At 46.4% G+C, this 25,000-nt stretch overlaps 1 protein-coding gene across 1 annotated transcript in view; it reads right to left on the bottom strand.

Moving 5' to 3' along the window:
* LOC139375782 (microtubule cross-linking factor 1-like) overlaps positions 1–25,000 on the bottom strand; it is a 124,448-nt gene that overhangs the window by 44,867 nt on the left and 54,581 nt on the right. The window contains exons 4-8 of the mRNA XM_071117625.1: positions 24,646–24,705; positions 23,180–23,455; positions 21,569–21,952; positions 19,059–19,814; positions 12,931–13,095 (exon numbers count right to left, since the gene is read on the bottom strand). Of these exons, the coding sequence (XP_070973726.1) occupies positions 12,931–13,095; positions 19,059–19,814; positions 21,569–21,952; positions 23,180–23,455; positions 24,646–24,705 (1,641 nt within the window). The remainder of the gene's footprint in view (positions 1–12,930; positions 13,096–19,058; positions 19,815–21,568; positions 21,953–23,179; positions 23,456–24,645; positions 24,706–25,000) is intronic.

The following is a 25,000-nucleotide window of genomic DNA, read 5'->3' as shown; positions in this document are numbered from 1 at the left end:
CCTCCTCTCTCTCTCCCCCTGCCCTCCTCTCTCTCTCCCCTTCCCTCCTCTCTCTCTCCCCTTCCCTCCTCTCTCTCCCCCCTGCCCTCCTCTCTCTCTCCCCCTGCCCTCCCCTCTCTCTCTCCCCCCTGCCCTCCTCTCTCTCTCATACCCCCATGCCCTCCTCTCTCTCTCCCCCCTGCCCTCCTCTCTCTCTCTCCCCCCTGCCCTCCTCTCTCTCTCTCTCCCCCCTGCCCTCCTCTCTCTCTCTCTCCCCCCTGCCCTCCTCTCTCTCTCTCTCCCCCCTGCCCTCCTCTCTCTCTCTCCCCCCTTCCCTCCTCTCTCTCTCTCCCCCCTTCCCTCCTCTCTCTCTCTCCCCCCTGCCCTCCTCTCTCTCTCTCCCCCCTGCCCTCCTCTCTCTCTCTCCCCCCCCTGCCCTCCTCTCTCTCTCTCCCCCCCCTGCCCTCCTCTCTCTCTCTCTCCCCCCTGCCCTCCTCTCTCTCTCTCTCTCTCTCCCCCCTGCCCTCCTCTCTCTCTCTCTCTCCCCCCTGCCCTCCTCTCTCTCTCTCTCCCCCCTGCCCTCCTCTCTCTCTCCCCCCTGCCCTCCTCTCTCTCTCTCTCTCTCCCCCTGCCCTCCTCTCTCTCTCTCTCCCCCCTGCCCTCCTCTCTTTCTCCTCAAATGTAAATCACACAGAGCAGTAATCCTACTATACCAAAGCTGTTTTTTCATTCATCCTCTCATTCATTCACTCTCTCCACCTCACAGATTATGTTAGAGGGGAAACTGAAATCCCACCTCCCAACTGTAACAATATATTTAGAAACCACGTCCCTGGTCAGAGTGTTTATCGTTACATAATAGTGTCCAATTTCTCTAGGACAGTATAAGCCATCAGGTCCTCGATGACCTTTTCTGCTCTCTGTGGCTGAGCTAAAGCGTGTTTATCAAACAGAGAATACGTCAACATCTGATGCCGAGTCGAGTAACAGCAGTCATGTGTCTGTGGCGTTGGAGCATCTATCTGTTAAACAGTACACCATGGTACCGTGTGTGTGTGTGTTATTGGAAGCTAAAGCACCTATCTGATGTACTGTAGCTACATGACACTATGCTGAGTAAGAGATAATATACTCTTGCGTGTGCAGATGAAAGCACAATATGTAATGCGAAAAATAGAATGGTCACTGTGTCACAGAATTTAGAGGGCATCACCTTGGTCCCCCCCGCATGTCCAACAACATTCAATACACTGTGTTCTAACATTCAATACACCCCCCCCCCCAATACAGCACAGTCATAGTCAAATGCATTACAGCAAGAGAATTGGCTAAAATATTTTAGGTCCCTGTCAATTCATGGGCTCCTGAGTGGCGCTGCTTCTCAGTGCTTGAATTGTCACTAAAGACATCCTGGTTCGATTCCAGGCTGTGTCACAACCGGCCGTGATTGGGAGTCCCCATAGGGCGGCGCACAATTGGCCCAGCGTTGTCCCGGGTTTAGCCGGTGTAGGCCCGTCATTGTAAAATATGAATGTGTTCTAAACTGACTTGCCAAGTTAAAAAAAGGTTTGATAAATACAAAATATAAATATAAACTAACCAGTTCTGTTTAGAAGGGAATAAGAAGTCCACAGAATGTGTAGAGGTGGTGAATGGTATGAAGACAACAGACAACAGAATGTGTAGAGGTGGTGAATGGTATGAAGACAACAGACAACAGAATGTCTAGAGGTGGTGAATGGTATGAAGACAACAGAATGTCTAGAGGTGGTGAATGGTACGAAGACAACAGAATGTGTAGAGGTGGTGAATGGTATGAAGACAACAGACAACAGAATGTCTAGAGGTGGTGAATGGTATGAAGACAACAGAATGTCTAGAGGTGGTGAATGGTACGAAGACAACAGAATGTGTAGAGGTGGTGAATGGTACGAAGACAACAGAATGTGTAGAGGTGGTGAATGGTACGAAGACAACAGAATGTCTAGAGGTGGTGAATGGTATGAAGACAACAGAATGTCTAGAGGTGGTGAATGGTACGAAGACAACAGAATGTGTAGAGGTGGTGAATGGTATGAAGACAACAGAATGTCTATTGGTGGTGAATGGTATGAAGACAACAGAATGTCTAGAGGTGGTGAATGGTATGAGTCCTGGATAACAAAGTAGACAAGCTCAGGGCGAGGATCTACTTTCAGAGATACATCAGGGACTGTAACATACTCTGTTTTACGGAATCATGTATTTCTCCGCATATACTGTCCCCTTTAAACATCTGCTATCTGAGCAGCTAACCGATCGCTGCAGCTGTACATAGTCCATCTGTAAATAGCCCACCAAATTAACCTACCTCATCCCCATACTGTTTTTATTTGATTTACTTTTCTGCTCTTTTGCACACCTGTATCTCTACCTGCACATGGCCATCTGATCATTTGTCACTCCAGTGTTAATCTGCTAAATTGTAACTATTCGCTCCTGTGGCCTATTTATTGCCGACCTCCTCTTGCCTTTTGCACACACTGTATATAGACTTTCTTTTTTCTACCGTGTCATTGATTTGTTTATTGTGTTATTGGCTTCTTTATTGTTTACTCCATGTGTAACTCTGTGTTGTTGTCTGTGTCACACTGCTTTGCTTTATCTTGGCCAGGTCGCAGTTGCAAATGAGAACTTGTTCTCAACTAGCCTACCTGGTTAAATAAAAGGTGAAATAAATTTAAATAAATTGACGTATACACTGTCACAGTGAGTGAGTTCCTCAGGAAGTGTATAGTGGATGTTGTTCCCACTGACTATAAAAACCTACCCAAACGTGGATAGTTGGCAGCATTTGAGCACAACTGAAAGTGCGAACCACCACATTTAACCACTGCAAGGTGACTGGGAATATGCTTGAATATAAACAGTGCAGTTATGCCCTCCATAAGGCAATCAAACAGGCAAAATGTCAGTACAGAGACAAAGTGAAGTCGTAATTCAACACGAGACGTAAGTGGCAAAGACTCCAGACAACCACGGATTACAAAGGCAAACCAGCCACGTCGAGGACACTGACGTCTTGCTCCCTGACAAGCTAAACATCTTCTTCGCCCGCTTTGAAGATAACACAGTGCCACCAACGTGGACCGCTACCAAGGACTGAAGGGCTCTCGTTCTCCAAGGCCGACGTGAGTTAAACATTTAAGCGTGCTAACCCTCACAAGGCTGCCAGCCCAGAAGGCATCCCTAGACGCGTCCTCGGAGCAGTGCACAGACCAGATGACTGGAGTGATTACGGACATATTCAATCTCTCCCTACCGCAGTCTGCTGTCCCCATTTGCTTCAAGATGGACACCATTGTTCCTTTACCCAAGAAAACAAAGGTAACTGAACTAAATGACTATCGCCCTGCACTCACTTCTGTCATCATGAAGTGCTTTGAGAGGTTAGTTAAGAATCTTATCACCTCCACCTTACCTGACACCCTAGACCCACTTCAATTTGCATATCGCCCCAATAGATCCATAGGTGATGAAATCAGCATCACACTGCCCTATCCCATCTGGAGAAGAGGAATACCTATGTAAGAATGCTGTTCTTTGACTATAACTTAGCCTTCAACATAGTACCCTCCAAACTCATCATTAAGATCGGGGCCCTGGGTCTGAACCCCACCCTGTGCAACTGGGTCCTGGACTTCCTGACGGACCAACCCCAGGTGGTGAAGGTAGGGAACACAGCCACTACGCTGATCCTCAACACAGGGGCCCCACAAGGGTGTGTGCTCAGCCCCCTCCTGTACTCTCTGTTCACCCATGACTGCGTGGCCACACCTTCCTCCAACTCAATCATGGAGTTTTCAGACGACACAACAGTAGTAGGCCTGATTACCAACAATGACGAGACAGCCTACAGAGATTAGGCAGAGTGGTGCCAGGAAAATAACCTCTCCCTCAACATCAATAAAATGAAAGAGCTGATTGTGGACTTCAGGAGACAGCAGAGGGAGCATGCCCCTATCCACATTGACGGGACCGCAGAGGAGAAGATCGAAAGCTTCAAGTTCCTCGGTGTACACATCACTATATGAAATGGTCCACCCACACAGACAGTGTGGTGAAGAAGGCGCTACAACGCCTCTTCAACCTCAGGAGGCTGTAGAAATTGGTCTTGGCACCTACAATCCTCACAAACTTTTACACATGCCCAATTGAGAGCATCCTGCTAGGCTGCATCAGCGCCTGGTACGGCAACTCACAACCACATGGCTCTCCAGTGGGCCCAATGCATTACCGGGGGCAAACTACCTGCCCACCAGGACACCTACAGCATCCAAAGTCACAAATATCATAAAGGATATCAACCACCTGAGCCACAGCCTGTTCACTCCGCTATCATCCAGAAGGCGAGGTCAGTACAGGTGCATCAAAGCTGGGGCCGAGAGACTAAAAAACAGCTTCTATCTCAAGGCCATCAAACTGTTAAATAGCCATCACTAGCACATTAGAGGCTACTGCCCTATGTACATAGATGTGGAATCACTGGTCACTTTAATAATGGAACACTAGTTGCCTTAATAATGTTTACATACTGATTTACTCATCTCATATGTATAGACTGTATTCTATTTTAGTAAATGCCACTCCGACATTGATCGTCCTAATATTGATATATTTCTTAATTTAATTATTTTAGATTTGTGTGCATTGTTGTGAATTGTTAGATATTACAGCACTTTTGGAGGTAGGAACACAAGCATTTCACTACACCCGCAATAACATCTGATAACAAAACATGTTGATTTGATGAACACTCTAAATAGGTCAGGAGACAGACAGGGAGCCTAAAAATAATTATTTAGGCTATTTTATTTCAAGGCTATAGCCTACAAAGAAATACAGTGTAAATCATTGCCATTGCGACACAATAGGCTGGTAGGGACAAAAAGCGCTCAGCATTTAAACATAATTTTGTTGTATTATGTCTCCGGCCTCTAGGTCTCCAGGGTGCTCGTTAGGGCGCACACCTGTCACCAACGTTACACCGTTACCTTCGCATCATCAGACTCCCCGGGACTCCATCACTTCCCTGATTACCTTCCCTATATATGTCACTCCTTCCCTATATATGTCTCTCCCTTTGGTTCCTTCCCTATATATGTCACTCCTTCCCTATACATGTCTCTCCCTTTGGTTCCTTCCCTATATATGTCCCTCCCTTTGGTTCCTTGCCTATATATGTCTCTCCCTTTGGTTCCTTCTCTATATATGTCACTCCCTTTGGTTCCTTCCCTATATATGTCTCTCCCTGTGGTTCCTTCCCTATATACAGTGCCTTGCGAAAGTATTCGGCCCCCTTGAACTTTGCGACCTTTTGCCACATTTCATGCTTCAAACATAAAGATATAAAACTGTATTTTTTTGTGAAGAATCAACAACAAGTGGGACACAATCATGAAGTGGAACGACATTTATTGGATATTTCAAACTTTTTTAACAAATCAAAAACTGAAAAATTGGGCGTGCAAAATTATTCAGCCCCCTTAAGTTAATACTTTGTTGCGCCACCTTTTGCTGCGATTACAGCTGTAAGTCGCTTGGGGTATGTCTCTATCAGTTTTGCACATCGAGAGACTGACATTTTTTCCCATTCCTCCTTGCAAAACAGCTCGAGCTCAGTGAGGTTGGATGGAGAGCATTTGTGAACAGCAGTTTTCAGTTCTTTCCACAGATTCTCGATTGGATTCAGGTCTGGACTTTGACTTGGCCATTCTAACACCTGGATATGTTTATTTTTGAACCATTCCATTGTAGATTTTGCTTTATGTTTTGGATCATTGTCTTGTTGGAAGACAAATCTCCGTCCCAGTCTCAGGTCTTTTGCAGACTCAATCAGGTTTTCTTCCAGAATGGTCCTGTATTTGGCTCCATCCATCTTCCCATCAATTTTAACCATCTTCCCTGTCCCTGCTGAAGAAAAGCAGGCCCAAACCATGATGCTGCCACCACCATGTTTGACAGTGGGGATGGTGTGTTCAGCTGTGTTGCTTTTACGGCAAACATAACGTTTTGCATTGTTGCCAAAAAGTTCAATTTTGGTTTCATCTGACCAGAGCACCTTCTTCCACATGTTTGGTGTGTCTCCCAGGTGGCTTGTGGCAAACTTTAAACAACACTTTTTATGGATATCTTTAAGAAATGGCTTTCTTCTTGCCACTCTTCCATAAAGGCCAGATTTGTGCAATATACGACTGATTGTTGTCCTATGGACAGAGTCTCCCACCTCAGCTGTAGATCTCTGCAGTTCATCCAGAGTGATCATGGGCCTCTTGGCTGCATCTCTGATCAGTCTTCTCCTTGTATGAGCTGAAAGTTTAGAGGGACGGCCAGGTCTTGGTAGATTTGCAGTGGTCTGATACTCCTTCCATTTCAATATTATCGCTTGCACAGTGCTCCTTGGGATGTTTAAAGCTTGGGAAATATTTTTGTATCCAAATCTGGCTTTAAACTTCTTCACAACAGTATCTCGGCCCTGCCTGGTGTGTTCCTTGTTCTTCATGATGCTCTCTGCGCTTTTAACGGACCTCTGAGACTATCACAGTGCAGGTGCATTTATACGGAGACTTGATTACACACAGGTGGATTGTATTTATCATCATTAGTCATTTAGGTCAACATTGGATCATTCAGAGATCCTCACTGAACTTCTGGAGAGAGTTTGCTGCACTGAAAGTAAAGGGGCTGAATAATTTTGCACGCCCAATTTTTCAGTTTTTGATTTGTTAAAAAAGTTTGAAATATCCAATAAATGTTGTTCCACTTCATGACTGTGTCCCACTTGTTGTTGATTCTTCACAAAAAAATACAGTTTTATATCTTTGTTTGAAGCCTGAAATGTGGCAAAAGGTCGCAAAGTTCAAGGGGGCCGAATACTTTCGCAAGGCACTGTATGTCTCTCCCTTTGATTCCTTCCCTATATATGTCACTCCCTTTGGTTCCTTCTCTATATATGTCACTCCCTTTGGTTTCTTCCCTATATGTCACTTCCTATGGTTCCTTCCCTATATATGTCACTCCTTTTGGTTCCTTCCCTATATATGTCTCTCACTTTGGTTCCTTCCCTATATATGTCCCTCCCTTTGGTTCCTACACTATATATGTCCCTTCCTTTGGTTCCTTCCCTATATACAGTATGTCATTTCCTTTGGTTCCTACACTATATATGTCACTCCCTTTGGTTCCTTCCCTATATATGTCTCTCCCTTTGGTTCCTTCCCTATATATGTCTCTCCCTTTGGTTCCTTCCCTATATATGTCCCTCCCTTTGGTTCCTTCCCTATATATGTCACTCCCTTTGGTTCCATCCCTATATATGTCCCTCCCTTTGGTTCCATCCCTATATATGTCCCTCCCTTTGGTTCCATCCCTATATATGTCCCTCCCTTTGGTTCCTTCCCTATATATGTCCCTCCCTTTGGTTCCTTCCCTATATATGTCTCTCCCTTTGGTTCCTTCCCTATATATGTATCTCCCTTTGGTTCCTTCCCTATATATGTCTCTCCCTTTGGTTCCTTCCCTATATATGTCCCTCCCTTTGGTTCCTTCCGAGGTGTTATTGTGTTGTTTGTGTTTCATATTTTGTATTTAGTTGTGTTTATTTATTAAAACACTCACTCCCTGAACTTGCTTCCTGACTCAGCTCACATCATTACAGAATAATGCCTCACCTAAGGGAAGCATCAGGGAGTGTTAAAAAAAAAAAAATCTGTGAGAATGACGTCGGGTCCGGGAGCCGCTACAGGCTCTCATGCCTCAGACAGATCGCCAGGCTCTTCTGCCTCCGCCGGTTTGTCAGGCTCTCATGCTTCAGACAGATTGCCAGGCTCCCCTGCTTCCACTGGCTCGTCAGGCTCTCATTCCTCAGCCGGATCGCCAGGCTCCCCTGCTTCCATCGGCTCGTCAAGCTCCCCTGCCCCAGCCGGCGACAGGTTCCCGCGCATCAGCAGGGGTGACCGGTCCGCTCATGTTCCCCGGGGTCATTCCTTTGGTTGGTGTCCTGCGGCTGGAGCCGAACAAGCCGGGGAGGGGGTACCGTCACATTTGCTCTCTCTCCGGCGCTCTAGGTTGCCATACTCCCGCGTCTCAGCCGGACTGACAGGTTTACCGCGCCTCAGAATTTACCGGTCCGCTCCTGATCCCCGGGATCGTCATTTTGGGTTGGCACCCCCACTTGGGTTGTGCCGTGGGGGAGATCTTTGTGGGCTATACTCGGCCTTGTCTCAGGATGGTAAGTTGGTGGTTGAAGATATCCGTCTAGTGGTGTGGGGGCTGTGCTTTGGCAAAAGTGGGTGGGGTTATATCCTTCCTGTTTGGCCCTGTCCGGGAGTATCATTGGATGAGGCCACAGTGTCTCCTGACCCCTCCTGTCTCAGCCTCCAGTATTTATGCTGCAGTAGTTTATGTGTCGGGGGACTAGGGTCCGTTTGTTATATCTGGAGTACTTCTCCTGTCTTATCCGGTGTCCTGTGTGAATTTAAGTATGCTCTCTCTAATTCTCTCTTTCTTTCTCTCTCTCGGAGGACCTGAGCCCGAGGACCATGCCTCAGGACTACTTGGCATGATGACTCCTTGCTGTCCCCAGTCCACCTGGCCGTGCTGCTGCTCCAGTTTCAACTGTTCTGCCTGTGATTATTATTATTTGACCATGCTGGTCATTTATGAACATTTGAACATCTTGGCCATGTTCTGTTATAATCTCCACCCGGCACAGCCAGAAGAGGACTGGCCACCCCTCATAGCCTGGTTCCTCTCTAGGTTTCGGCCTTTCTAGGGAGTTTTTCCTAGCCACCTGCATTGCTTGCTGTTTGGGGTTTTAGGCTGGGTTTCTGTACAGCACTTTGAGATATCAGCTGATGTACGAAGGGCTATATAAATACATTTGATTTGATTTTTGATTTGATTTTGGTCGGCGTCCTGCGGCCAAAGCCACACGTCAGGGAGGGGGTCACGTGTCACGTTTATTTTTTTTACAGTCTACAGTGCCTTTAAATACATTTTTAGAAACACAAGTTTGGCCAGAGTCTGTGGCTTCATGCCCTCTCCACGTTTGCAGAGCCATTGGGGATGCTAAACACCCTTCGGGCACACTCTTGCCAGGCTAGGCAGGGATGCTGAGTTTTTTTTTTTTTTGTAGGTAGGTAGGCCTAAAGGATTTGAGATAAAACAACTGACATCCTATTGTAGGATTGTAGAAGATAATAGAATGAAAATGAATGAAACTTTTAAGAGATCAGATTTTTTTTTGTTTATATGTACTTTTCTTCAATGACACACTTAACTAGCGTACCCACCTTGTTTCCTTTCTGTTAGCATGTGCACCTAGTACACCGTTATGCTTTCAGATTCTTTACACTACATCACTGCACCTCCTCTCTCGCTCTTGGTCCTCTTCTTATGTCACCTTGATTTAGTGTTTAATACATTTCTTTATGAAAATATTTAGCGAATTTCCATGACAGTAGCTAAAGCAAGGGGCTATTAGCAGCACACAAGTAGACTACAACTGCATGCTGGGCCGGGCATGCCCTGGGCTCGTGAAGTGAGCCCTACTGGAGCGAAATTGGAGAGGGCGAGAAGGCCGATGCTCCAGCCTTTGGGAAATTCGCCTTTGGGAAACTCGCTCCGCACTCCAGTCAAATTGGGCTCCACTCCAGCTCCACTCACATACTCTGGTCTGTCCTTGGTCAGTCAAATTGGGCATGCTCCACTCCAGCTCCACTCACATACTCTGGTCTGTCCTTGGTCAGTCAAATTGGGCATGCTCCACTCCAGCTCCACTCACATACTCTGGTCTGTCCTTGGTCAGTCAAATTGGGCATGCTCCACTCCAGCTCCACTCACATACTCTGGTCTGTCCTTGGTCAGTCCTACAGTAGCAAGGTGTGATCTATGGAGCCGGAGAGGATGGCTGCCGTTTCATGGGCTCTTAACCAACCGTGCTATTTTGAACAGAGCTTCTGGAAATCAGAGCAGCGATTACTCACCTTGAACTGGACGAAAAAAATTTCTTTAATGAGTCGGACGAGAGGGATTTACTCCAGACATCCAAATAGGCCCTCATCCCCGTCATTCACAGGAGAAAGAGATCGGGGTGCCTGACTTTGTGGCTAATCTGCCCTTTTCATCCGTACTACTGGCCAACGCTGGAAAATAAATTGGACGAGCTAAATGCACGTATATCCTATCAACAGGACATTATAAACTGTATTATTTTATGTTTCACCGAGTGGAACCACAACATGAGCAATCTGAGCATAATTCTATCCACCTGAGTCCTGCATACAAGCAAAAATTAAAGCAGGAAGCAGCAGTGATCAGTGGTCAGATGAAGCAGATGCTAAGCTACAGAACTGTTTTGCTAGCACAGACTGGATTATGTTCCAGGACACTTCCGATGGCATTGAGGAGTACACCACATCAGTCACTGGCTTCATCAATAAGTGCATTGACGACGTCTTCCCAACAGTGACTGTACGTACATACTCCAACCAGAAGCCATGGACTACAGGCAACATCCGCACTGAGCTAAATAGTAGAGCTACCGCTTTCAAGGAGCTGGACTCTAACCCGGAGGATTATAAGAAATCCCGCTATGCCCTCTGATGAACCATCAAACAGGCAAAGTGTCAATTCAGGGCTAAGATTGAATCGTACTACACCAGCTCTGATGCTCGTCGGATGTGGCAGGGCTTGCAAACTATTAGACTACAAAGGGAAGCACAGCCGAGAGCTGCCCAGTGACAGGAGCCTACTAGATGAGCTAAATTACTTCTATGCTCGCTTTGAGGCAAGTAACACTGAAACATGCATGAGAGCACCAGCTGTTCCGGATGACTGTGTGATCATGCTCTCCGCAGCCGATGTGAGTAAGACCTTTAGACAGGTCAACATTCACAAGGCTGCAGGGCAAGACAGATTACCAGGACGTGTACTGCGAGCATGCACTGACCAACTGGCAAGTGTCTTCACTGACATTTCCAACCTCTCCCTGTCTGAGTCTATAATACCAACATGTTTCAAGCAGACCACCATAGTCCCTGTAGCCAGGAACACTAAGGTAACCTTCCTAAATGACTACCGACCCATAGAACTCACATCTGTAGCCATGAGGTGCTTTGAAAGGCTGGTCATGGCTCAAATCACCATTATCCCAGAAACTCTAGACCCACTCCAATGTCAATACAGCCCCAACAGATCCACTGATCATGCAATCTTTATTGCACTCCACACTTCCCTTTCACACCTGGACACAAGGAACACCTATGTGAGAATGCTATTCATTGACTACAGCTCAGCATTCAACACCATAGTGCCCTCAAAGCTCATCACTAAGCTAAGGACCCTGGGACTAAACACCTCCCTCTGCAACTGGATCCTGGACTTCCTCATGGGCCGCCCCAGGTGGAAAGGGTAGGTAACAACACATCTGCCACGCTGATCGTTAACACAGGGGCCCCTCAGGGGTGCGTTCTCAATCCCCTCTGTACTCTGTGTTCACTCATGACTGCATGGCCAGGCACAACTCTAACACCATCATTAAGTTTGCCGATGACACAACAGTGGTAGGCCTGATCACCAACAACGATGAGACAGCATATAGGGAGGAGGTCAGAGACCTGGCCGTATGGTGCCTGGACAACAACCTCTGAACGTGATCAAGACTAAGGAGATGATTGTGGACTACAGGAAAAGGAGGACCGAAAACTCCCCCGTTCTCATCGACGGGGCTGTAGTGGAGCAGGTTGAGAGCTTCAGTTCCTTGGTATCCACATCACCAACAAACTAACATGGTCCAAGCACACCAAGACCGTCGTGAAGAGGGCACAACAAAACCTATTCCCCCATAGGAGACTGAAAAGATTTCCTGTCCTCAGATCCTCAAAAGGATCTACAGCTACACCATCGAGAGCATCCTGGTTCCATCACTGCTTGGTATGGCAACTGCTTGGTCTCCGACCGCAAGGCACTACAGAGGGTAGTGCGTACAAGCCCAGTACATCACTGGGGCCAAGCTTCCTGCCATCCAGGACCTCTACACCAGGCGGTGTAAAAGAAAACCCCAAATAATTGTCAAAGACTCCAGCCACCCAAGTCATAGACTGTTCTCTCTGCTATCGCACGGCAAGCGGTACCGGAGCACCAAGTCTAGGACAAAAAGGCTTCTCAACAGTTTTTAACCCCAAGCCATAACACTCCTGAACTTTGAACTTTGATTTGTACCGGTACCCCCTGTATATAGCCTCCACATTGACTCTGTACCGGTACCCCCTGTATATAGCCTCCACATTGACTCTGTACCGGTACCCCCTGTATATAGCCTCCACATTGACTCTGTACCGGTACCCCCTGTATATAGCCTCCACATTGACTCTGTACCGTAACACCCTGTATATAGCCTCCACATTGACTCTCTACCGGTACCCCCTGTATATAGCCTCCACATTGACTCTGTACCGGTACCCCCTGTATATAGTCTCCACATTGACTCTGTACCGGTACCCCCTGTATATAGCCTCCACACTGACTCTGTACCGGTACCCCCTGTATATAGCCTCCACATTGACTCTGTACCAGTACCCCCTGTATATAGCCTCGCTATTGTTATTTTACTGCTGTTCTTTAATTATTTGTTACTTTATTTTCTTATTTTTGTAGGTATTTTTCTTAAAACTGCATTGTTGGTTAAGGGCTTGTAAGTAAGCATTTCATTGTAAGGTCTAATCCTGTTGTATTCGGCGCATGTGACTAATATAATTTAATTTGATTTGACTGTCTGTCTGTTCCTACAGTAGCATGGTATGATCAGTCCTACAGTAGCATGGTATGATCAGTCCTAGAGTAGCATGGTATGATCAGTCCTACAGTAGGTGGTAAAAGACAGGGAGGTAGAGAGATGGAAGAGGCACTGACCTCCAGTCTTAAAGAAGCCAGGAGGGGTCTGTGGTATCTAGTGTGTCCCAGGATGGCTCCCCTGTTCTGGGCCGGGCCCTGAGGAAGACCCTCCTGGCTCTGGGTCTCCACGGCTCGCTCCTGTCCTAGACGCCACTCCAGCTCATCCCTCACACCGGACCGTGACTGAGGGGTGGGGGTCAGGGGTCAGGGGGTGGAGGGAGTAGAAATGCATGAAGTGGATTGGTGGGTGAACAAACAGAGATGAATGACCACGAACAAACAGAGGAAGGAATAAAAAAATAAAAAATAAAAAAATGGGTAAAGAAGATGCAAAAATACGTACTGAAAACTAAAAGAGAACAGACTGACGGAACAGGCTAGAGAATGAAGAAAAGCACAAAGAGAAAGACCAACTTAAAGACCACGGCGTACGAGAGAGACGAGAAGAGGACTAGAACGAGGATGAACAACATGATGGGTTGAAACATCTGAAGGGCGGAGGGAACACAAAGAGGAGGAGAAAAAAGAGAGGGATCGGGGGGGGGGAAGGAATGCAAAAACACTGTTTATGAAGCGCATGCAATGAGGGATACACGACTCCAAACACAGCTGATACCACAGCAGACTGCAGATAGCTTAGCTAGCATTCCAACCATAGATAGATACCACAGCATACTGCAGATAGCTTAGCTAGCATTCCAACCATAGATAGATACCACAGCAGACTGCAGATAGCTTAGCTAGCATTCCAACCATAGATAGATACCACAGCATACTGCAGATAGCTTAGCTAGCACACCAGCCATAGATAGATACCACAGCATACTGCAGATAGCTTAGCTAGCATTCCAAATATAGATAGATACCACAGAATACTGCAGATAGCTTAGCTAGCATTCCAACCATAGATAGATACCACAGCATACTGCAGATAGCTTAGCTAGCACACCAGCCATAGATAGACACCACAGCAGACTACAGATAGCTTAGCTAGCACACCAACCATAGATAGACAAAGCAGACTACAGATAGCTTAGCTAGCACACCAGCCATAGACACCACAGCAGACTACAGATAGCTTAGCTAGCACACCAGCCATAGATAGACAAAGCAGACTGCAGATAGCCTAGGTAGCACACCAACCATAGATAGACACCACAGCAGACTACAGATAGCTTAGCTAGCACACCAACCATAGACACCACAGCAGACTACAGATAGCTTAGCTAGCACACCAGCCAGACACAACAGCAGACTGCAGATAGCTTAGCTAGCACACCAGCCATAGACACCACAGCAGACAGCAGATAGCTTAGCTAACACACCAGCCATAGATAGACATCAGAGCAGACTACAGATAGCTTAGCTAACACACCAGCCATAGACACCACAGCAGACTACAGATAGCTTAGCTAGCACACCAGCCATAGATAGACAGCACAGCAGACTACAGATAGCTTAGCTAGCACACCAGACATAGACACCAGAGCAGACTACAGATAGCTTAGCTAGCACACCAGCCATAGATAGACACCACAGCAGACTAGAGAGCTTAGCTAGCACACCAGACATAGACACCAGAGCAGACTACAGATAGCTTAGCTAGCACACCGGCCATAGACAGACACCAGAGCAGACTACAGAGAGCTTAGCTAGCACACCAGCCATAGATAGACACCAGAGCAGACTACAGATAGCTTAGCTAGCATACAACCAGCCATAGATACCAGAGCAGACTACAGATAGCTTAGCTAGCATAAAACCAGCCATAGACACCACAGCAGACTACAGAGAGCTTAGCTAGCATACAACCAGCCATGCAGTAGCAAAAACAACTCTACACACGTGCAATGCCGTTATTTTTCACGTTACACTTTTAACTGTTTTACACTGTTAAACGTGACTCTTCATTAGACTTTATCATTCTACATGACTTTAACTTTATCTTGTTTTCTTTGAGTAGAAGGCAAACCATGCCCTTCATGCTTGTGAGAATGTTTGTTTGTAGTAGCTGTTAGTTCAGTAACAGTATGCTCCACCCATCCTAACCATAATGAGGATTCTACAGGTATTATCCCTATCCAATTTCAAAAGAGAATTAAGATTTTTTTTGTAATAAAAGAGCAAACTGTTTATTAACATGCTGTCTCAAACAGCCGTACCAGTGGTGGAGGGCAACGCAGCGGACGGAAGGCGAAGATACCGGCAAGGTTCTTCCACAGGCAACTCCTAATTCTGAATTTGATTGATTCATTGATTTGTTGATTTGATTGCTTGATCAATTGTGTGAGAAAAAAGCCATATGGAAGAAGCTGCCCCTCCCACCGAGTTGAAGCAGACATCTGCATGTGGGCGATGGATCAAGTCGGCAGGTTGCCATTTCGGGGGCAGGGTGCGTATGCGGACACAGCTCTGAAAGCGAGGGTGTGAGGGATGGTGAATGGGGACTGGAGAAAGGGGGTGGTGTGTGGCTGAGCCGGGTGGCTCAAGGTGGGACAGGCGCTGCTGTAGCCCCTCTGCTGTTCGTTTGGTTGTCCTGTGTTTCTCAGTCCGTCTCTGAGGACACCAAGTGTGTTCAAGCCCAGCACTAACACACCTGATTCAACTAAACAGCTAATCACCTAGCCCATGATTATTAGTACTGGGCTAGGAACCCGGATCAATGGATGGGTAACAATGGCCTAAAGTACCATGTTTATACAGTCAGACAAATTCTGATCTTTTTTTATCACACTAATTGGTCTTCTCACCAATCACATTAGATCTTTTCACACCAGATCTTGTCTGATTGGTCAAAAGACCAATTAGTGTGAATAAAAAAAAATCTGAATTGGGCTACCTGTGTTTTAAACGCAGCCAAGGTGTCACCATCTCTGCTTGGTTCCTGCTGGTCTTTACTGATCTAGTGTTGTGCATTCAAACAGGGGGGCTCTGTGGACTGTAGACGGGACATGTAGGGGTGTAGTGGGCCGTTTTGTTTTGTTTTTGTCTCACATAGTGTGTTTGAACCTGGGACCAATGTGAAAGAAAGCTTAAAATAAACAGGACTTGTGTTATGAGTGGGTAGTCTTCTGATAAAGCTGTCCAGACATGGGTCTGTGTCTCAAAGGACACCCTATTCCCTATATAGTGCACTTCTTTTGACCGGTGTCTGATTGGCTCTGGTCAAATCTAGTGCATTTACACGGGGAAATAGGGTGCCATTTCAGACGCAAGCCCGCGCTAGCTATAATGAATGGTTTTGTGTATTTGACACGCTACGCTGCATTAGCATCACATTTAGAGGCTGGGAATGGCTCTACTAATGACTGCTCACTTGAGTGAGTTTTATACTGTTTACATCCAGTAGCAATGGACTGTACCATTTACACAGACTCCCCTTGGGGTTTTATACTGTTTAAATCCAGTAGTAATGGACTGTACCATTTACACAGACTCCCCTTGGGGTTTTATACTGTTTACATCCAGTAGCAATGGACTGTACCATTTACACAGACTCCCCTTGGGGTTTTATACTGTTTACATCCAGTAGTAATGGACTGTACCATTTACACAGACTCCCCTTGGGGTTTTATACTGTTTACATCCAGTAGTAATGGACTGTACCATTTACACAGACTCCCCTTGGGGTTTTACACTGTTTACATCCAGTAGTAATGGACTGTACCATTTACACAGACTCCCCTTGGGGTTTTATACTGTTTAAATCCAGTAGTAATGGACTGTACCATTTACACAGACTCCCCTTGGGGTTTTATACTGTTTAAATCCAGTAGTAATGGACTGTACCATTTACACAGACTCCCCTTGGGGTTTTATACTGTTTAAATCCAGTAGTAATGGACTCTACCATTTACACAGACTCCCCTTGGGGTTTTATACTGTTTACATCCAGTAGTAATGGACTGTACCATTTACACAGACTCCCCTTGGGGTTTTATACTGTTTAAATCCAGTAGTAATGGACTGTACCATTTACATAAACTCCCCTTAAGGTTTTACACTGTTTAAATCCAGTAGTAATGGACTGTACCATTTACACAGACTCCCCTTGGGGTTTTATACTGTTTAAATCCAGTAGTAATGGACTGTACCATTTACACAGACTCCCCTTGGGGTTTTATACTGTTTAAATCCAGTAGTAATGGACTGTACCATTTACACAGACTCCCCTTGGGGTTTTATACTGTTTACATCCAGTAGTAATGGACTGTACCATTTACACAGACTCCCCTTGGGGTTTTACACCGCTCCCGTCCGTGAATCTGCACTGCGTCTGAAATGGCATCCAATTCACCCACACGGCTCTGGTCCAAAGTAGTGCCCTATTAGTGAACAGGGTTCTATAGGGCTCTGGTCCAAAGTAGTGCCCTATACACTGAGTAGGGTGCCTATTCCTCACTGCTGTTTAAAGTCACATTGTTCTCTGTCTGACAGATTCATTACTTCAACATTTCTATTTGTTTCCTGGTGTCATAATGTATAAATCAGAACGTTGTTTTGTTTCATAATGTCTTAATGTATAAATCAGAACGTCCTTGTTGTTTTGTTTCATAATGTCTTAATGTATAAATCAGAACGTCCTCGTTGTTTTGTTTCATAATGTCTTAATGTATAAATCAGAACATCCTCGTTGTTTTGTTTCATAATGTCTTAATGTATAAATCAGAACGTCCTTGTTGTTTTGTTTCAGAATGTCAATGTATAAATCAGAATGTCATGAAATAATAGCAATATCGGTTTTACTCTGTTTTAAGACATACTAACTGATTGATAAGACATACTAACTGATTGATAAGACATACTAACTGATTGATGCAGCCAGGGGGTTGATGTCCAGATGTAGCAAGGAGACAGACAACGTAACATACAGTACAGACAGTAATGCAACCCAAATGGCACCCTATTTCCTATGTAGGACACTACTTTGACCAGGGCCCATAGGGCTCCCTATTCCCTATGTAGAGCACTACTTTGGACCAGGGCCCATAGGGCTTTTAACTAGTGCTACCAACCCGAACCGAGTTTTACCTTTATTTAACTAGGCAAGTCAGTTAAGAACAAATTCTTGTTTGTAATAACGGCCTACCCCGGGCCAAATCCGGACGACGCTGGGCCAATTGTATGCCGCTCTATGAGACTCCCAATCACGGCCTACCCTGGGCCAAACCCGGATGACGCTGGGCCAATTGTATGCCGCTCTATGGGACTCACAATCAAGGCCTGGATGTGATGCAGCATTCGTCAATGGGCCATTCTCCTTATAGAAGCCAAGGGATGAAACCAAGTAAAGTCAATCCTGAAGGCTCTGGTGAAAGGTGCACTAGATGGTGAAAGGTGCACTAGATGGTGAAAGGTGCACTAGATAGTGAAAGGTGCACTAGATGGTAAAAGGTGCACTAGATAGTGAAAGGTGCACTAGATGGTGAAAGGTTCACTAGATGGTCAAAGGTGCACTAGATGGTGAAAGGTGCACTAGATAGTGAAAGGTGCACTAGATGGTGAAAGGTGCACTAGATGGTGAAAGGTGCACTAGATGGTGAAAGGTGCACTAGATGGTGAAAGGTGCACTAGATAGTGAAAGGTGCACTAGATAGTGAAAGGTGCACTAGATAGTGAAAGGTGCACTAGATGCGGGGCAGATGTTTCAGGCTCCCGAGTGGTGCAGCGGTCTAAGGCACTGCATCTCAGTGCTAGAGGCGTCACTACAGACCCTGGTTCAGCGGTCTAAGACACTGCATCTCAGTGTTAGAGGCGTCACTACAGTCCCTGGTTCAGCGGTCTAAGACACTGCATCTCAGTGCTAGAGGCGTCACTACAGACCCTGGTTCGATTCCAGGCTGCATCACATCCAGGCCTTGATTGGGAGTCCCATAGGGCGGTGCACAATTGGCCCAGCGTAGTCCGGGTTTGGCCGGTGTTAGGCCCGTCATTGTAAATAAGAATTTATTCTTAATCTAGTTGCCTAGTTAAATAAAGGTTGAATTAAAAAAAATATATATAATAATCATTGTGAAGTAAAGTAACCCTGAAGTCTCTAGTCAAAGGTAGATCACTACGTAGTGAATAGGGTGCCATTTTGGCCGCACTTCTGGATAGAGACAGATACAGGTCAAAATTCGGAGGAGTTTTATCCCATTCCTAACCTGGAAATCTGTGACCAGGTCGCGTCCCAGGGTGCCGATGGGCGAGTCTCGTGACATGGAGGTGACCCCAGACAGGAAGCTACTGGACTCAGTGAGGTTGGGCAAGGGTGACAGGTCGTCTCCCCGATCCCGGTCACTTCCCCTCTCCCTCAGGCCCTCTCCCAGGTGATCCACCTTCTCCATGAAGATATGGAGCTCTGTGCGGAAGGCCTTCATACGGGTGTTGATAGTGTCCAGGACCTGTGAGTCTGGTTTGGGATCGGGTAGGCGGGTGGTGTCTTCTTGAATGCCCTCCAGAGCCAGACTCAAACTGTCCCCTCCTGTTATTAAAATCTTTCCGTCATAGATCAGACTTTCCGTGTCGCTAATGAGACGATCTACGGTCTTCCCAAGGCGCTCTGCTTCTCGTTTGACATTCGTGAACGTCTCGCGGTCTTCTCGCCTACGATTAGATAGTTCGGTGGCGCTGAGCCCGCTGAGCTCGTCCGAGGGCTTGTGACTTCCAAACCCCGAGGTTGTGGTGGTCTTCTCAAAGAGGTCCTCCGAGTCGCTCTCGCCACCGACAGGCCCCTCCCTCTTGGGGTGTAGAAGGAGGAGCCTCCCAGTCTCTTCCTCCTCTGCGGAGTCTCGGCGGCCGGTGTCGCTGTCTGCATCGCTGTCCCGTGGGGAGCCGGTGCGAAGGCCCAGGTGTTGGGCCAGGTCACAGCGCTGAACGTTGGACATCAGGACTCTGTTCTCATACTGAAGCTTCATCACCTGGAGGATGAGGACACGAGACACCATTATGTTAGCTTTAGAGACAAGTCAACATTATGAAAGCTTCAGAGACAAGTCACCATTATGATAGCTTCAGAGACAAGTCAACATTATGATAGCTTTAGAGAGAAATCAACATTATGTAAGCTTCAGAGACAAGTCAACATTATGTTAGCTTTAGAGACAAGTCAACATTATGTTAGCTTCAGAGACAAGTCAACATTATGTTAGCTTTAGAGACAAGTCAACATTATGTTAGCTATAGAGACAAGTCAACATTATGATAGCTTCAGAGACAAGTCAACATTATGATAGCTTTAGAGACAAGTCAACATTATGATAGCTTCAGAGACAAGTCAACATTATGTTAGCTATAGAGACAAGTCAACATTATGATAGCTTCAGAGACAAGTGAACATTATGATAGCTTCAGAGACAAGTCAACATTATGATAGCTTCAGAGACAAGACAACATTATGAAAGCTTCAGAGACAAGTCAACATTATGATAGCTTCAGAGACAAGTCAATATTATGATAGCTTCAGAGACAAGTCAACATTATGATAGCTTCAGAGACAAGTCAACATTATGATAGCTTCAGAGACAAGTCAACATTATGATAGCTTCAGAGACAAGTCAACATTATGAAAGCTTCAGAGACATGTCAACATTATGATAGCTTCAGAGACAAGATGACATAAACTCTACAGTGGAAAGTCTACACATCAGAGTTATCGGATTCACATGGAATTGTTGTTCAATTTAAATGTTTGAATATTAAATTATTTGTGATGGGATGAAATGTGATTTAGCTTTTAAAATGTGAGATTTGGGTTTTCATAAAATAGGGCTCTGCTCAATCAGTGGCCCGCCCCTGTGAAGGGACATGGGCTATAAAACCTTTCAAACACGCCCTCCTCTCCCTTCCTATATAAACCCTTGACGACAATATAACCTCCTGTTCCGAGGATGTGAGGACGACGGTCCGATGTCAGAATGGTTCAGATAATAACTACAGAACGAAGCCAACATCAGCGTGAGCTTTGGTTGCGAATGGTATGAACTTTGAACTCTTATTCACTACAGAAGTGATACCTCCTAGCCGTTGAATTAGCAACAGCCGCTGCAAACAAGGGTTAGGAAAGAACAGACAGAGTATCCGGTCTACCACACAACGACGTTACTACAACGTATTCAATTTACCAGCAGAGACATTCTTCAAAGGACAAAGGACTCGGTTGGGCAACACGGCCTTCCATCTACCACCAACCTACTGAAGCGCAGTTCAGAGTAAATAATTATTGCATTTTCCTTTCCAAATGGGCGGTAATATAGAATGCATAAGATACTGTATTTACGATAGCACATCTTCTCCCTTTGTCCCTTAGTCTTCCCGCTCTTTCACTCAACCCAGCCACTTTTCTTTTGTGAAACCAGCTGTCATATCTGTTCCACCCACTAGGGACGTTTTCCTTTATGACATAATTTGTAATCAAGTTATGATTTAAATATGTGTATGTGTAATTCTGTGTGACTAGTTAGGTATTTAGTAAATAAATAATTAAACCCAATTTTGTATTGCTGATTCAACTTGTTAGCCAGGGTTCGTGCAGATAACTAAGAATTTACAACTTTCAGATGAGACTGAATTAAGATGACGATTAATATTGACTGCTATTGATGTAAAATATTACTAGGTCTTTAAGAGTTTATTCGGAAGATAACAGCTCTATAAATATTATTTGCTGCCTCACCTTTCCACTGAGCTCGTTTATCTGCATCCTGGCTGCCTTCAGCTCCTCCATCATCACCACACCGCTTCCGTTACTCCCATTACCGGACTTCATCATCATCATCACTCCGACCTCGCCTTCCTCATCTCTCGGGCCGAACTTGAAGCGGTTCAGTTCGGAGGTCAGCTGTTTGTTGTGGTCCTCGATCTCCGAGATGGACCGGCGGAGAAGTTCTGCTTCTTCCTCTACAAACTGTAGGTGGCGCCGCAGCTCCCCGGCTGACTCCAGAGCGTCTCCGCCATACGGGGAGGAGGGCATGCTGCTGAAGGGCTCCCGGCCGAAACAGTCCCTCTCGTACTGGCAGCGGATGTCCTCGTTCTCAGCCCGCAGGCCTCGGTTCTCCACCTGATAATAATGAACATAATGATTAGGAAGCGATCTTCATTTACAGGAAGAAATCAAAGTACTGCAGGAAGAGGAAACAAAAGACAATAGCACCCCATTCCTTACATAGTGCACTACTTTGACCTATAGTAGTGGATAGGGCTCTGGTCTATTGTAGTGGATAGGGCTCTGTTCTATAGTAGTGGATAGGGCTCTGGTCTATACTAGTGGATAGGGCTCTGGTCTGTAGTAGTGGATAGGGCTCTGGTCTATAGTAGTGGATAGGGCTCTGGTCTATACTAGTGGATAGGGCTCTGGTCTATAGTAGTGGATAGGGTTCTGGTCTATAGTAGTGGATAGGGCTCTGGTCTATAGTAGTGGATAGGGCTCTGTTCTATAGTAGTGGGTAGGGCTCTGGTCTATAATAGTGGATAGGGCTCTGGTCTATAGTAGTGGATAGGGCTCTGGTCTATAGTAGTGGATAGGGCCCTGGTCTATAGTAGTGGATAGGGCTCTGGTCTATAGTAGTGGATAGGGCTCTGGTCTATACTAGTGGATAGGGCTCTGGTCTATAGTAGTGGATAGGGCTCTGGTCTATAGTAGTGGATAGGGCCCTGGTCTATAGTAGTGGATAGGGCTCTGGTCTATACTAGTGGATAGGGCTCTGGTCTATAGTAGTGGATAGGGTTCTGGTCTATAGTAGTGGATAGGGCTCTTGTCTATACTAGTGGATAGGGCTCTGGTCTATAGTAGTGGATAGGGCTCTGGTCTATACTAGTGGATAGGGCTCTGGTCTATACTAGTGGATAGGGCTCTGGTCTATAGTAGTGGGTAGGGCTCTGGTCTATAGTAGTGGATAGGGCTCTGGTCTATACTAGTGGATAGGGCTCTGGTCTGTAGTAGTGGATAGGGCTCTGGTCTATACTAGTGGATAGGGCTCTGGTCAATACTAGTGGATAGGGCTCTGGTCTATAGTAGTGGATAGGGCTCTGGTCTATAGTAGTGGATAGGGCTCTGGTCTATAGTAGTGCACTACATGGATTATAATGGGATAGGGCTCTGGTCTATAGTAGTGGATAGGGCTCTGGTCTATAGTAGTGGATAGGGCTCTGGTCTATAGTAGTGGATAGGGCTCTGGTCTATACTAGTGGATAGGGCTCTGGTCTATAGTAGTGCACTACATGGATTAGAATGGGATAGGGTTCCATTTTCAGACACACCCAGGGTTAAAAGACTCGGGCCACTCACCTCCAGCTCTACAATCTTCCTCCCCAGAATATTTGCCTCTTCCTCCACCAGTTTGAGTCGGAGCCGTAGCTCAGCCTCCCTGGTGCTGTGGGGCCCACCACCTGCAAGCTCTGCAAGGGGTAGAGGGCTGTCCACGTCCCCGTAGACTGACTTATACTGCTGGATCTCCTGCTCTAGCTTGTCCTTCTCCTTCCCCAGCTTGGCCATCTTCTTACGCATGAGGGTGGATTCTTCCTTAGAGAACTGCAGCTGACACCTGAGATCTGCACTGTCCTCCTGTGAAGAGGAGGGGGAGGAGGAGTAGGGGGAGGGGAGGAGGAGGAGTAGGGGAGAGAGGAGGGGGAGGAGGAGTAGGGGGAGGGGAGGAGTAGCGGAGAGAGGAGGGGGAGGAGGGAGGAGGGGGAGAGGAGGAGGAGGAGTAGGGGAGAGAGGAGTAGGGGGAGGGGAGGAGTAGGGGAGAGAGGAGTGGGAGGAGGGGGAGAGGAGGAGGAGGAGGGAGGAGGGGGAGAGGAGGAGGAGGAGTAGGGGAGAGAGGAGGGGGAGGAGGAGTAGGGGGAGGGGAGAGGGGGAGGAGGAGTAGGGGGAGGGGAGGAGTAGGGGAGAGAGGAGGGGGAGGAGGGGGAGAGGAGGGGGAGAGGAGGAGGAGGAGTAGGTTGGAAGGGAGGAGGAGGAAGAAGGGAGAGAGGAGGAGGAAGAGGAGGGGGAGAGGAGGAGGAGGAGTAGGGGAGAGAGGAGGGGGAGGAGGGAGGAGGGGGAGAGGAAGAGGAAGAGGAAGAGTGAGGAGGGAGGAGGAAGAGAGAGTAGGAAGAGGGATGAGGGTGAGGAGGAAGAGGGAGGAGATTATGAAATCAAATTGGCTTTATGTGATAGAATGTGTGATAGAAGTCTCTCTCCTACCTGGTTCAGAGATGATAGAATGTGTGATAGAAGCCACCTACCTGGTTCAGAGATGATAGAATGTGCGATAGAAGTCTCTCTCCTACCTAGTTCAGAGATGATAGAATGTGTGATAGAAGTCTCTCTCCTACCTAGTTCAGAGATGATAGAATGTGTGATAGAAGTCTCTCTCCTACCTGGTTCAGAGATGATAGAATGTGTGATAGAAGTCTCTCTCCTACCTGGTTCAGAGATGATAGAATGTGTGATAGAAGTCTCTCTCCTACCTGGTTCAGAGATGATAGAATGTGTGATAGAAGTCTCTCGCCTACCTGGTTCAGAGATGATAGAATGTGTGATAGAAGTCTCTCGCCTACCTGGTTCAGAGATGATAGAATGTGTGATAGAAGTCTCCTACCTGGTTCAGAGATGATAGAATGTGTGATAGAAGTCTCTCTCCTACCTAGTTCAGAGATGATAGAATGTGTGATAGAAGTCTCTCGCCTACCTGGTTCAGAGATGATAGAATGTGTGATAGAAGTCTCCTACCTGGTTCAGAGATGATAGAATGTGTGATAGAAGTCTCCTACCTGGTTCATAGACTTCTTGTCCCTAAATGTTTCCCTGCTTCCTCTCCGTCGTGTACCAGTCTGTGAGAAGGAAGAGAAAACACAAATATCAGAGAACATCCTTAGTCTGCACACTGGCCACGTACAACAACTAGTAGAATGAATAGAATGGGCTCGGAACCTCTAACCCTGGCAAAAATAGTACAACTGTGGGCAAAGCCCTGTTTCTGTGGAGAGTGTGGAGGAGATATGGGCGTGGCAAATATTTCACTGGTGCTGGGACTAGGGTGGCTTAACAACAAACTCACATACTTTCTCATCCGGGTCTTCCTCAGATTGGAAGACATGTACTTTGGGCACAACATCAGACCAACAG

This window comes from Oncorhynchus clarkii, chromosome 20 (assembly GCF_045791955.1).
Source record: "Oncorhynchus clarkii lewisi isolate Uvic-CL-2024 chromosome 20, UVic_Ocla_1.0, whole genome shotgun sequence".
NCBI lineage: Eukaryota > Metazoa > Chordata > Actinopteri > Salmoniformes > Salmonidae > Oncorhynchus > Oncorhynchus clarkii.
The sequence above is the reverse complement of the archived record's forward strand: the minus strand, read 5'-3'. Positions and strand labels throughout refer to the sequence as shown.